Here is a 15,134-nt window from a genome sequence, read left to right on the forward strand (position 1 = left end):
GCCTTTCAAATGCCCTTTTTTTTTTTTTCTTTTTCCCCCCAGGAGCAAGGAATTTCCTTTAAAATATGTCTTTTTCTGCCTTAGATAAAACATAACCAAATGCAGATAAGCAGTTAATTTCTTCTAAACCAAGAAAAAGCACACATGTTTGTTTTTATCCACGTGTACTGAATTGCTCAGGAGCAACTTCCTGTGTTTCTGCCAGTACCCATTCTCCATGGTCCTGTCACTGGGTGTCCCTGGAATGATCCTTGCAGCCTCCCTGCAGGTGTTTATATGCATTGGTGAGATGCCAAACTGGGGTCCCTTCCACAGGAAACTGTTCTCTGCAACATGGGTCACCCGTCCCGAAGGCGCACTTCTTCAGGCACAGACGGCTCCAGAGCAGGTCCCGCATGGGGCCGCAACTCCTACCAGGAAACCTACTCCAGCATGGAATCTTTCCTCACAGGTCTGCAGCTCCCTGCCAGGAGCCTGCTCTGGCACAGTTTTCCCACAGTATGGCAGGCCTCCCCCTGCTCCAGCATCCCTGGGCTGCCCCAGGGGCTTCTCCCCAGCCCTCACCATGGCTGTGGGGCAATCTCGGCCCTGCCCCTCCTGCTCCACTGCCCTGGCTGTCAGCAGAGCAGCTCCTCTCACATGCTCTCACCCCTCGCTTCTCTGGCTTCAACTACATCTGCATCATAACTTATATTTTTCTTAGTCTTAAATATGTTATCACAGAAGTATAACCACCACTGCTGATGGGTTTGGCCTCAACCAGAGATGGATCCATCCTGGAGCCAGCTGGCACTGGCTATGCCAGACATGGAGGAAAATTCCAGCATCTTCTCACAGAAGCCACCCCTGTAGCACCCCACTTGCAAAACCTGGCCATGCAAACCCTCTTAGCGGAGGAGCTTGTCCTGCTCTGCACAATCCTTGAAGGAGAGGCTGGTGACAGCCATGCCCATTGCCTCTGGCAGCTCTCTGCGGCTCCAGGTCCCTGAGTGCTGCCTCTGTACTTCACTGGCAGCATAGGAATCAGGAAAGAGCCTTTAGACAACCCAGGAAAATCCTCAACAAAGAACTTCCATTCTTAATTGCCAGCTTGCTTCTCTATGATTCTGCCTTTGTTTTTGAAATATCAATTATGATTAAACCCAGACATTTACAAAACCAGAAGGAAAGCACAGCTTCATGGAGTCCACAGCTGCACTGAAAATTCTGCAGTCAACATCTTGGAGGGGATTAGTAATTATTTTTCATGACAAGCCTGATGTTGACTTCACTACCCTTGTTCTTGATTCTCATGTGCAGTTTCTGACCCAAGATGCATTTCCCCAAGAAAGGTTGGAAATAAACTTGAAAATATGTTTTTGAGATTTAGTAGTTTGAAGGGAAATATGTTTTTCATTTGGGAGAAAGTAGAATATTTTTAAAGGTTTTTTTAAAAAAAGGGCTTAGTTTTCAAATCTGTTTCATATTAGTTGTTCATAAAAATAACACAGAATAACTTTAAAATTCTGGAACTCTGCACTATTGGTGCTGGAGAGAGTTCTCTGAGTACACATTTCTGAAAATGATGCAAACTCTGTAATGTGATTATAGAGTGTTCACAAGGACAGAACATTAGTCAGACATGCTTCGTGTGAATGATTGAGTGGGGCCAAAGGAGGAAATTTAACATCATTAACATAGATCATTTAACTTGAATCTTTCCTACTGCTTGTCAAATATTATTCCACAGTTCTGCATCTGTTCCTTTGCATATCTGCCCCAAACTTTCTTATAAAGGTGTTTTGGGGTTTTTTTTAAGGTGGAATTTCCCCTCAGCTGTGTAAGTGTTTTATAGAAGTGATCAATGAAGTGTGAGCACTCATTAGAGCTCTAGATCTGCTTCTAGAACGGCCTGCCCTACAAAATGGTGAAGCATACTTGTGGGTTAAAAAGGCAACACCAAGAGGACAATCATGAACAAAGCTCTTTTTAAATAGTGGCAGATAAAAACCAAGAAAGCTGCCACTAAAAGCCACTTAAAATGCATTACTGACTTGCTAACAGCAAGCAACCGTTGCCATCTGCAGAGGTGAGTACTCTCTGGATTGTAACATGCAGCTGCTCAGTCTTCCATCTGCCCATGGTTTGAATACTTCAGTTCCAGCTGCTCAATAGAGGGAATTTCTAGTTTTAAGAACTAACCACAATTTCCCTGGATTAAAACAAACAAACAAACAAAAAAAAAAACAAAAAAAAACCAACCAAACCAAAAACACCAAAAAAAAAAAACAACCAAAAAAAAAAAAAAAACCAAAACACCCAAGTGTCATTAAAAACAAGGCAGAAGGCAGTAGACTGAAGGATGCAGTGCAGACACTGTATGCTTATGGCTGTGTTATAACCTAGGAATGAAAGACTGATTGCAGGCTTTTGGTCCCAGAACAAAACTCCATTGAACCCAAACTAGTTTGGGATGACAATGACTGTACAAGAAAAGCATGTCTGACATTTTACATGGAATATCTGGCAGGTGTGAAGTGGGGTAACTACCTCTCCAGACAAGAACTGGATTTTCATTAATCAGTATAAAATACAGCATAACTAAAGTAATCTGCTAAATATAGGAAGGAGTCTGTAATTTGGATCTCTTTTTAATTATTTTTTTTTTTTAATGCACAATTACTTTTTCATGCTGGAGTTGCTGGATTGCAGGCTTCAGCATAAGTGGTAAAATACAAACTGTTCTGTGAACACACACACAGACACACAGACACACACATGTCTATAAGAAAGAAGATCTGTTCACCACTTAAAAGGGATATTTTAATTTCCTTCTAACTTTAATCTTTTACTGCCTGTTCTTTGGCCACTGTTATGATAAATACCAGGAAAAAGAGAGAGTTATTGGATGAAGGATAAAGAACTGAAGCTTAGTCTCTTCCAAATGAATGGGAGATGTGTTGGTGAACAGTCATGACCTTTTTCAGATATTCCCTGCAGGCAGAAAGAGGAAAAATAAATGATGATACAATTTGTGAGAGACACCATAGTGCAATGCTTTGAAAAAAAATGGAAAAAATGAGAATTTTGAGGCAAGAAGATTCTGACCATGTCTTTCTGTAGTGAGGAATTTATAAGTCATTTTGGTTAAAGGGAAAGTTTGGTGGGGTGTTTTTGGTTTTAAGCCTATGAAGCTAGCAAAAAATTTGCACTTAATTCCATACACATCACTTCCACAACTTCCCATTTTTGTAGTACTTCTCCTGAAACACTCTAAAGGAAATGCTAAACATATACAGCATTAAGGGGTCCCTGAGCTGTGACAATTTAACTTTTTCCCTAGATATAGCTGGGTATATTAACTGATTCTTTTCTCCTCTATATGTTCCCCAAACATAAGTATTTATGTTCTTGTCTGACCCAAACTGTCCCTTTTATGATTACGTTCAAGAACCCTGCTGGGTCCAGGTCTGAATGCAGAAATTTAAGGGATATTTGTTTTCTAATACAACCACAATTGTTGTAATATAGTGTACCCAGATCATCAACACTTTCAGCATCATTGGCAGTGTGAACCTGAGTGGCTTTGTACCCAATCTAGAATGAATTTTCCTTGATTGAATTTATTTACTTAACATCGTGGTGAAAAAAAAATCATCAAAATCCAGGCATTTGAAAATAAGCTGACAGAATTGATTTAAATCAAACTGCTATCTTCTATTCCTGCTTTTCCAGAAGTGGCAAACTAGCAACAATTCATCCTCTGGTCTTGCATCTCAGCGAAATTAAATTTACCCTTAAACTCTGCTTTATGGCCAAACTTAAGTTTGACTTAAATTCATGAAGTGTTGACTGAGGTAATGTAGCAGGTTTTCACTGGATTGCAGAGAATAATCATATGCATGGACCATAATAGAAAAACTGTAGTGTGCATTTTTAATTAAACAAATTCTCATGAATTTAAATTGAGCATATTGCATTTAGTTAATTGACTTGAATTGAAAGGCTGGTCTCTTGAACTATTGTTTGGAACAACGATTAACACATTTGTGCAGTCACTAGTGTGAGTAAATGCTACTTCAGAAGTGAAGGTTTAAGAGTTGCCCTGACACTCATGTCTCTTAAACATCCCAAGCATGGCAGCATTGCAAGTGTATATAAAAATATTTATATATGTGTGCGTGCTCTTGTATACACACACAGACACAGACACAGACACACACACACACACTCACTCATATATAAATCAGAATGACATTCACAAATCTGCCAGTGTAATTAGGAGAGGTCTCATTTTGGTTTGAGCAAAGTACACACATGCTTTAGGTGTAATTTTGGTTGGTAGTTATCAACAACAAATCCTTTGATCTGTATTTTAACTTTCCTTCTGAAGTTTGATAATGCCTAAGGCTTTCTCCTCTGTCTGTTCTCCATCTCTCTCTCCAGGAACACCTGCCAATTCTTTATCCAAGATGGCAGAACTAGTCACTCTTACTCAGAATGAAATGTTTTCCCACTGTTTTCCAGACCAAAGTACTTGAGTTTGCAAGGAGTCTAGCCCATAGTATACGTCCCCCCACTCCAAGTTTATGAATCTATCTGTCTTCTTTAAGTAATTTACCATCACTTCCTTACAAGAAAATTAGGCATTGCTCCATGCTCCAGCAAACTTCAGTTAATGGTGTCTCTGTAACACTCAGGCACAAGAGTGGCAATGTCATGCAACAAAGCAAGCCCTGTTCTTGAGACTGACCACCCTTTGGGGTCTTCAGGGAACTCAGGACTTCAGGAGATTCCCTGTTCCCTACATGCAGATGCTGCTTTAAATATTCCGGCAATCAGGCAGCACAACCTGAAAGACTTATTTAGTTTATAGAAAAATACAAGGTCAAGGCCAAGCCAAGTCCTAAACATTTAGTTATGCAATTGTTGGTTAATATGCAAGGTTTCTTCAAAATGTAAAACACTTTTTATCTACTACTTTTTTTGTATAGCACTTTTTATCTACTAGTGTTTAGTATTTTGGTACAAATCTTTGTATTATTGGAACTGATACCAACTACATCTGTATCCTGGAAGTAACATGCACATGCTCTGAAAGGCTAACTTAGAGAGACCAACAGGTTCTGGGTTTAGTTAAATGATTCACTAATTCAGATAATTTCAGACCAATTCCTGCACTCTGGGTCTGGCTCTACAAAAGAAACCCTAACTTCCTGTAAAACCCAGGGGAACCCTGATTGTAGAATCATTGTTCTGTTTTACTCCAACATAAGAATTAGGAGATAATAAATTGATTTGTCAGGGAGACTGTATAAAATGAGACAAAGCATTTTTCTCCATACATGACAAAATTTTTAAGAGCCAGTGATCAAAGGACCACAATTGAATTAAGATCCAGAAAGAGCACACGCAGGGCAAGAGTATCCAGCAGGCAAGACAATACAGCCACTCTTTTCTGCTTCTTCTTTTGCAAGTCCAAAGAAGGACTTCACCTGAACTCTTAGGCACTTAGTGGTACTATGGCTGCTTTTTCCAAGTGCACAACTGCAAAGGTAGGCATCATGAGCTAGTATGGACGGGGACAAAATACAGACAGCCAGCACCTTCAACAGCAGCTCTTTGAGCCATTTACTGTCACTTCTGGAGCTCTACTTCCCTGTGTCTCAGGTCAGAAATTTGGTCATTTTTTTTTTCCCTCTAAAGACCCTGAATCATACAGCTTTTCCTCCTATAATATTCTTAGATTATTTTTCTGTCTGGTCTAAGAGAAAAACTCTCTTCATTTCAGTCCATAACAAAGTTCCCTTGAATTTTAGTAGATACAGAATTTCACTTTAATTTGTGTATGCTTAACCTTTGCAGGGTACTTAACTCTATACATGTACGTAGCTTCAATGCACTAAAGGAAATGAATCCAACTGTCCAGGCCTTGCCACAATTTCCTTTCCTTTGCTATATTATCTAAGTGTTCTGCATACTTCAGATCACATCTTGCTATCAAGTGTTCAGCGTCAGTCATCATTGCAGAGGAACTACAACAAGTTAAACCAAGAATTCACTCTGCAAATGTGAAGAACTTCAGGTTGTTAAAGGTGAACCTGTTTGTATGGCAACCGATGTGTGGTCCTTCCATTCCAAGCTGTCCTTATTTGGAAATTTTCCAGAAAACTTGGTTTCTTCTGTTATTTATGCATACCTCATTTTGTTTATTAATAAAAATAAATGAAAACAAAACTCTCATAAATTTGGAGGTTATGCATTAAAAACTAACCCACTGTATCCAGCTCTCAGAAAACTAAGCTGAAAATACAACCCACAGTTTGTGTCTCCTTAAAGCATCAGCTAACAGACAGTGTCCCACTCTAACTTCCATCTTGTTGCCACAAAAAACATCACACATCATTTCTCATATCTAGTAATAATCCACTTATAATCCATTGCCCCCTTTATGGTTTTTTAAATCTTTCCAAGTTTTTTCATGCACTTTCTTCCTCAGATTTATATGTTGATGAATAGAACTTAAGAATAGGAATAGCACAAATGACTGAAGAATTTGAAGGAAAGGAAAACTGTCAATAAATGTTTTATGCACATATAAACCCACGTGGTGAGTTTCTTTGTGATGCTTTTAGGACTTATCAATGTAAGTAATGGAGTGATGCAGATACATAAATGGAAACTGCATATTCACAAAAGCCACAAGCAAATATAACTGAATTTTGGGGTTTGAATGTGTTTACAATGAGTTGTGTGCATGATCTGGCTCCAGTTGCCAAGATGTCACCTGTACCTAGAATCTTGTGCACCTTTTAACCCCCTTCCCTCTTCAGGTGCTCCAGGTGATTCCAAACCATTAATCACAGGACCAGGCAGCTCTCAACCACCTCTAGCAGGCTTGAGTCTGATGGATTTCCAGACCACAGTCTTGCCAGTGTTGTGTGCTGTGCCCAGTGTTGGAATTGGATGGCTGAAGGACAGAGGTGAGAAGACTGGGAATTGCAGCCCACTGTTTCTCTGGTTCCTGTCAGAATTGGAAAGGACAACTTCAGAGTGATTTTCTGGTGACTTTTTTAGGTCTATTCATTGCAAGCCATGGAGTTTCTCAGCTGCTTTTTAACAGTAAATTTTTGTTCTGCTGCTTTTACCTTTTCCTCAGCCACAACAGCCTGTTCTGCTCTGTCCACTTTGCAGGCCCATTTTAGGTTATTTGTATAACAGTAATACTTTGTAGGTCAGGACTCTATCAATTTTAGGGATTATAAATCAGAACAAAGATAGAAATAAAGAGAAAAGGAATCAAAGGGAATTGTCCAAGATGAGAGGCAGTAAAAGGAGCAAACTTTTTCTCCACATCTATAATTGACTGCAGAACAAAGTCAGACTGGTTTTGGTAACCACACGGTGTAACAATCAGCCTTGAGGTTAAACCTATTTTTCTGAGGACAGCAGGACAATCTACCTGAGTGTCACATTTGTAATAATGAAATTTTAAAGGAGTGATTAAAGACTAAAAGAGCATTGGAATGTTGGTATTGGATTCCCAGCCAGGCTGAAGGCCAGAACTGCAGGTGCAAAAAGATTTCCACTACATTGCAACAGAGCATTTTAGAAAGGGCAACATTTTCCCTAATAGGCTGCTCACCTATTGGGTGTTTCTCAGCATCCTAATGCTCTTGTCACTTTGACAAAGACCTAATATAAAAAACTTACTTCTTGACTAATAATTTCAGTAAAGTGTTTTTTTTTTTTTAAGTGCTTTTTTTTCATATTTTAGTTCAATATTAGCAGTTTGCTTGAATTGGTTCTTAACCTCTCTCGGTTTCTACCTCATTGTCTGGAGTCCATGTTAGGCTTCTGTGTTCCTAAATTTGGAAGTGTAATTGCATTTCCAAAACTCTTCCTGCCTCACAATGAGGCCAAACTGCCCCCTTCTCCCACACAGGCTCTTGCCCCCTGACTCCTCTTAAAAGCTAAACCTTTGCTTCCAGTTTCCATCAGAGCTGCTGAGGGAAGCTGGCTAAGAAAAAGGAAACTGCAGACACTAAAGCCAAACTAGAGAGTGCAGACTTGGAGCAGATCCTATCAACATAGCTTGTTACAGGCAGCAGACAGGTATAACTTTTCACAGGCAGTCACATACACAGAGCACAGCAAAGCAGGTTGCTTACCCATGCTACAAAACCAGTCATTGGAAAGGAGATTAGAGCCAAAAGGGCTCAGAAGGATGTTTACACCTATCCACAGCCATTTTTGGTCGTTCCAGAAGGAACTTTAGGATTTGAATAGATTCTCAAATGGCTTGCAGAGGATGGGCTACAGACAGACTGTGGAAACTGGGTACATGTGGTTTTGAGGTAGCAGGGAATGGAGAAAGACATGACAGCTCTAGCTGGGAGTTTATATCTCTCTTCTCCACAGCTTTACAGGAAACTATCTGCAGAGGGTCCAGGTGAATAGAAATTACAAGTTAAATTAGAACCTAGGTGATGAACAAATTTAAGTTAAGCTGTATTAGAAATTTTGTATTACATGACTTATTGATTGCAATAAATTTTCTGCTATGAGAGTCATAATATAGGATGTTTATTCTTCTGAGAATAAAAACCTTCAGTTGCAACTATGACTTAGTGCAACCATTATTCTGCCATGGATCCCTGAAAGAATCTGTTCATCCCCTCCTCCATGTTGTAGAACAGCTTTGTCCACTTCAGCCTCTTGGGGGCTTCATCAGCACAAGCTTCCCACCTTCCACAATCAGGTCTTTGGTACCTAGCTTCATTCCACGGTGCCAAATCTCTACAAATGGTGAATCCCTGATATTTCACTAGCTAGGACATGTAGTCTACACGTTAGAAGATGCACCAAAGGCAAAGGGAACCCCTTGCTCACACCTGGGCATGTGCCATGAGGGCCTGCTACCTGCACTGGACCCATTTGTGTTATTCAGAACCTCCCCCCCGCCAACAATTAAATCGTTCTCTCCAGATAAAGTTTAAACATTGAAGCTCTGATGTGTTTCAGTCTTAACAGCTGATGGGTGAAATCTGTGGAGGAGGTAGGCATCTGAACAGACATGAGCAGTAGTAACTGTATTTTTAAGGCAAATGATCTGATCCTAATGCACTAAACTTAGAATTATTACCACAGCTTACCAGGGGTTTAAATATCAGGGGCTGTTTATGTCCCATATTTCTCCCTTCCAGCTGCTGAACTTTCCTGAAGCTGGCAGGCCTGCAAAGGATTCACAGAGATGTAGTAGCTGTTCAGGAAGGGGCAGAGACGTGAGCCAACTGCTTGCACTCAACAAATGGAAATCCTAAATAATTTCCATCATGAACAATGCAGTTTCATGCAGAGTTAAATACAGGTGGGTTTGAAAAACAAGGTTAGCTGCTTATAACCTAGGCCTGACAGAGAAGGCTTCTGTTAGCCTGCACCGCGAATGATTTCATACCATTTTGATCTCTCTTGCCATGGACATTAACTCTGAGGAAGATACCTTCACACGCTGCGGGGAACAGGGAATCTGCTTGTTTCCACGTGTTTCTCCGATTTTTTGGCTGTATGTCCCTGTACACCGTTTGAGGGAGAGGCCCCGTAGAGCACCGCACCGCCCTGTGTCCCTCCATGGATCCACTGTCCCTTCCCCACACCCTTTCCCTGGTGCCCGCACAGCGGGAGCCTTGGCAGAGTCTTTGTGTCGCCCTGTCGCTCGCCTGTCCCTGTCGCCTGTCCCTGGCAGCGCTGCGCAAGCTCTGCCACAAGGCGCGACCCCGCTGCTGCAAGCCCGGTGCGACCCTTCGGTGGCAGCCCCGGTGACAGCCCCGGTGGCAGCCCCGCCATGCCGCGCTCCCCTGCCCTCCCCTCCCGCAGCTGCGGGCACTGCCCGCGGCCCCGGCCCGCGCTGCCCGCCCGCTCCCGGCGCTCCGCGGCCTCCCCGCCCACCGCCTTCTCCCCTCCCAGACGGGCACGGCCGAGGCGAAGCGGCGGGCGGGCGGCTGCCTCCGCCTCCCTCCCTTCTCCTCAGATGCCCTTTGCAGGGTTGTTATTACAGTTCGTGGCTGCGCTCCGCCTGCCCCCCCGCCGCCCGCCCCTCCGCGCTGCGCAGCGTGCTGGCCGCGCTCCCCGCCCGGCCGGGCTGGCCGCCGCCCAGGGGTGCGGGATCCCCGCGGCCCGGAGCCAGCGCGCCCCGCTCCCCGCAGCATCGCCCCGCTCCATCGCCCCGCTCCATCGCCCCGCTCCCCGCAGCCGCGCTGCCCCGGCGGGCTCGGCCGGCGGCGGGGCGGGCGCTGCCCTGGGGCTCCCAGACAGCGGGGGGAACGCGGGGCTGCGGATTATTGCAGACTAAGCAGTCTGGCGCTGCAGCATCGTGCGGGGGGAGGCGGGCGGGCAGGGGGAGTGCGTGTGCCTGTGCTTGTGCTTGTGCTTGTGCTTGTGTGCGTGTGTGTGTGTGTGTGTGTAAGTAAAGGGGGGATGGAGCTGGCAGCTGGCCAGCTACCATCAGAATTAGCTCATTGTTCAATATAACCAGCGCTGGCAAGCAAAACCCAGCCCGAGAGAGGGAACGGGCGGGGGGGGGGGGCGGGGGGGAGAGAGAGAGAGACTTTCCCCCAGCCACCCCCACCCCTTTTTTCTTTTTTTTTTCTCCGAGGCTGCACTTTGGAAGAGGTGCAGTCATTCTTACCCACACCCCCTACCCTCTCTCTCCACTCCCCCAACTATAAATTCCGTTCTGTAGCATGCTGCCCTTTTGTAATCCACATTTGTGTTTCAGATCATGTAGAAAGGACAGAAAGTGAGCAGGGAGCGGGGGCTTTTGGCTGTAAGTATATACAATTCCAATCCACAGAATTTAATTTTTTTAGTTAATCCCCTTTCTCTCTCTCTCCCTCCCTTTTCCCCCTTTCTGCTTTCTTCTCTCTGTGTTTCTCTGTTTCTTTTCATTTCTTTTTGATTTCTTTCTGTCCTTAGCCGGACTTTGCTGCAGCTTGGTTTTCCCCTCTCGGTGCACATTTCCAAACAGGCTTTTTAAAGGAAAATGAGAAAACGTGCAGTATGTGTCTAACTCTTTGTCTTTGTGCTTTAAGGCTGGATTTCTAGGCTGAGGATTTTTCTGCACACATGCAAGGGGAGATGAGAAGTGATTTTCTAAAATTTTTTCCTTTTTCTGGGTTTTGCACTACGCAAACACCAAAATATATTTTTGAACCTAATGCACTTGGCTTTGTTAGCATGCGTGCAAGGCTCTAGGACAGGTTTATCATCTCCTTTCTTCTCCCTTGTAAAACGAATCTCCCTCTTCTCCGCCCTGACACTGGATTCCTCTCAGGCTGCTGGGGTTTATTTTTAGAAAACAGTCATTCTTGCAACAGCCTTCTGCATTTTTGCATGTGCAGCAGTTAAATTTTGGGTGGTTCTTTTGAGAAAAAAAAAAGGCAACAAAACAACAAAGCCAAAACAAACCATGATTTGCTGTACATGTACATGCTACTTTTTCTTTTTTCAAACATTTCTGTGTATATTTATGGATATATGAATTTGCAGTTTTAAATCCAATATGTATGTGTGTGTTTGTGTAAACATATGACTCATACCTAATTATATTTCATACATACATGCTATAGGTAAGAAATATGTAATCGATAGAAGAGAACTTTTAATTTTTGTTTCTATAAAGAAAGCTGATAAAGGAGATATGCTACAAATTCAGTCCATTAAGACCGTGATAATTTAAGGTAAATGAGGTAGGACCTACTCTTCTTTTTTTTCTCTCCCTGTTTAAAATAGGGGGTGTGTGTGGAATAGAGAGAGGGAGAAAACTGGAGGTTATGTAATGCAGTGCCATTTCCAAAAATACCTACTCTCTGGGCTGTTACATTGTGTTATACTTGTTCCTTGATTGCAAAAACCCACACTTAGTAGTATGCTTGGGAACAATGGTCCACAAATTACAGTAAACATACACTGACAGGTTTTTGTCCTCTTGACTGATTTTTACCTGTGTTAACCATTACGTATGGGGCTCTTCAGAAATATACCCAGTGCTAAGAATAGCAAAGGGTTCTGCAAATCCAGGTACCAGGGATTCCTTTGTCCTATATTTAAGCCTACAGACCACTGAAGTGCAGAGATGCATGATATATAGCATATGTGTGGTTAGAATAATTTGCATGACTTTAATCTTAACCACTGAAGCTTATACTTGGTTCACCCACTGTTATGCTGGCAAAAAATACCTTTTAACTATTGCGACTGTTGGAATTACCTTTTTTTTCATTTTTAATTTTTTTTAAATTGTTTTCAGATTGTTCTACTTGTGCTACTTGAGAGAAACTGCAATCCCAAGACTTAACAGAACCTAAAAATGGTAAGAATTAGTTGCTTTAGCAGAGTATCAATAATTTTTTGTGTCATTACAAACCTTATTTCCCTCTTCCCAATACTCATTTATAAATAGGACCTTTATACGACAGTTTTTGAGGCTATGGGGACTTGCCATACAATAACTGATGTACTCTGAAAAGCTCCTTATTTTGGATCTTTTATTTTCTTGCATTTTTTGAATAAAAATCTGAAATCCGTCTCTGTGCAGTAAGGCTTATTTAATTGAAACAAGAAATATTTAAGTTACTGTGAAAAATACACATCATAACACATGTAGCAATACATGCAGACAAAACAATATCCAGTAATGCCAACACTGACACCTTTCTCCCAAAAAGAAGAAATAGGTCATTGCACTTTGTAAGTGAAAAAGATTTAATGTTAATCTGTCAGGGAAGTACATAATAAGGTGCAACCTAAATTTTCTTATGAGGTTAACCTTCTGAAAACACCACCATTCTTTGTGACACAGATCTGTTCTAGAAAAAATATTTAGGCCTCAAACCTGACTGAACTTACAGGCACTTGTTTGGAATGTGTTTAATGAACAACAACCTCTTTCCTTCAGTGCTAATTGTGTTTCTGTTTTTATTGATTAAAGAACATTTTTTATATTCTGAGATACCACTGCTGACAAACTCCTGATTTTAAGGATATGCATGTAAAAATGGTATTCTCTGAGAAGGACTGTCTCAGACTCAGGAGGACAAAGGTAACTGTATTTTTTCAGAAAACATGCTCAAAGTAGGCAGATTTTGGTCAGCCAGTTTTTCATCCTATAGCATTCTTAGTTGAGGATGCAGCTATCTCAGAATCATATCTAAATACATGTACTGGCAAAAAAGTCATACATTTGGGATGCTACAGGATACAATCATGATAATGATGTTAATGTTAATTAGTATTGAGCAATGCTTTAAGTAGCATTGCATAGGATATACATTAGCACAGAATATTTTTCCCCAGTGTGAGGTTCTGAGGGACATACTCTTACGAAGATTGGGCTAATTGCATTAATATTATCCCTGTCTGGTTCTTTGGGGTTGTTTTGATATGGGGGAGGAGTGATGATCAAAGAATAAGCAAATACGTACTCTGTTATAAAGGCTTTGTTTTTGTTTTTGGCTCCTTGTTTTACATCATTCCTATCTGCAAAAATAAACTTGCAAATTTCTGGAGTTTTAGTCTATTCTGGAACCTACTTTCATCAAAGTGCTTTGCTCATCTGTGTATAAGTGAATAGATGGGGGTGGGGAATTAAAAGGGAAATGATTCACTTAAACTGTGAATAGAAATCATGCTAAAATACATGTTGTTCACACAACTGTGGAATACTGGATAAGGCAACTGTTTTCCTACCAACACCAAGGTGACAATCAGCCCACATTTTAGATGTTATGCAGGCTGCTCTGTGCAATGTGTGCCTATTATGGAACAAAAGATTATTTTAAGTTTAGTTAGGCATAAAATAGCCACTGATTTCTACCAGCAGATGGTTCTATAAATCTAGCAAGGTTCCTGTAGTAGTCAGTTTTATAGAGCCAATCTCTGGGCCAGAACATAAAATACAACTTAAAGCTATCCAAATGCAAAAAATAAAATGTTGTACTCACCTGTCTAGTCCCATTGTTTGCTTTGCAGTGTGACATAAATAAAAACCTCATTTAGCTGTTTTTAAAAGTTCCCCTTCTTTTTTGTGATAAAAATTAAAATGTACTATTAGGTTTTACCCCAGCTTGCAAGGATGTTTAAGATATGATACTTGGCAGAATCTCTTCTCCTACCATCACCCTTTCCCCCTCTGTTTTTCACTTCTGGCACACTAACACCGAATGTAATTCTAAGTCAGACCAGTGACACACTTTCCTTGCAGTAGTGGACACACTTGTCTTTGGCATATTTCTTCTTGTATTAACTGCAAGTATTTCTCTAACCATTCTAATTTACAGGAAATACTCTTCTTTGCATATCAACACTTTCTACACGCTGAAATACATGACGATGAAAGTGCTTACTTTGTTTTAATATCACAGTATATGCAAAGGCTCTATCCTGCTCTCTCTGGTCAGTTAACATTTATCTATTGTGTTTCAGTAGACCCAGATAGATGTTAAAAAATGGGGGAAAATAGCCTTCTTATTCCTTTGCCAGTCTGAAAGTTCATTAATTATTTAGCCAAGCTTAAAGTAAGATTTGAAATGACTAGAATAAACTTGTTCAGTGAGAACAAATGAGTTCTTGGTTTAACTTCACTGTCTTGCCCTCTTAGTTTCTTAATTTTCTTTTCTCATCAAATGTTTCCTAAACATTTTAAACAGTAAAAGCAAGTTATTTAACACATTAGTTTTCAATTCTGCTTCTCCTTTTCCTGGACTTGAAATTAGAATTACCTGATTAATTAATCATTCTTTCTTGCACCTGTTTTATAATAGCCTCAATTTTAAGAGGAACAGAAATGCAGAAGAGTGCACTTTCTATTATTCTTATAATTTTAACTCATTGACATTTTAAGCCATTTTACAGAAGAACGTTTGCCATTTGAAGATCTGTCCTTACTTCTGCATAATGCATTCCTTTAAGTGTCTACCTGAAGGAGGAAAGAACCTTTTATATATATGTACAATGTATAAAATCCTGAGGTCACTTAAGTGGTCTTTTAATTTGAAATGCTAGAACTTCTGTATACTACCTTTGTGGCAAGTGCTGAGTGTTATGAAATATAAACTAAAATTTTACTTAATATTAACTAAAATTTTGGCTAACAAGGG

The 15,134-nt window shown here is 41.0% G+C and overlaps 1 protein-coding gene across 1 annotated transcript; it reads left to right on the forward strand.

Moving 5' to 3' along the window:
* The first annotated feature begins 333 nt into the window (after positions 1-333).
* On the forward strand, positions 334-12,353 carry LOC143692252 (uncharacterized). Its single transcript, XM_077172160.1, has 3 exons — positions 334-498; positions 9,584-10,804; positions 12,287-12,353. Exons 1-2 carry the CDS (start codon positions 334-336, stop codon positions 10,328-10,330), a joined length of 912 nt encoding a protein of 303 aa, XP_077028275.1. The 3' UTR covers positions 10,331-10,804; positions 12,287-12,353.
* The last annotated feature ends 2,781 nt before the right edge of the window (positions 12,354-15,134 follow it).

This window comes from Agelaius phoeniceus, chromosome Z, assembly GCF_051311805.1.
Source record: "Agelaius phoeniceus isolate bAgePho1 chromosome Z, bAgePho1.hap1, whole genome shotgun sequence".
Classification (NCBI taxonomy): domain Eukaryota; kingdom Metazoa; phylum Chordata; class Aves; order Passeriformes; family Icteridae; genus Agelaius; species Agelaius phoeniceus.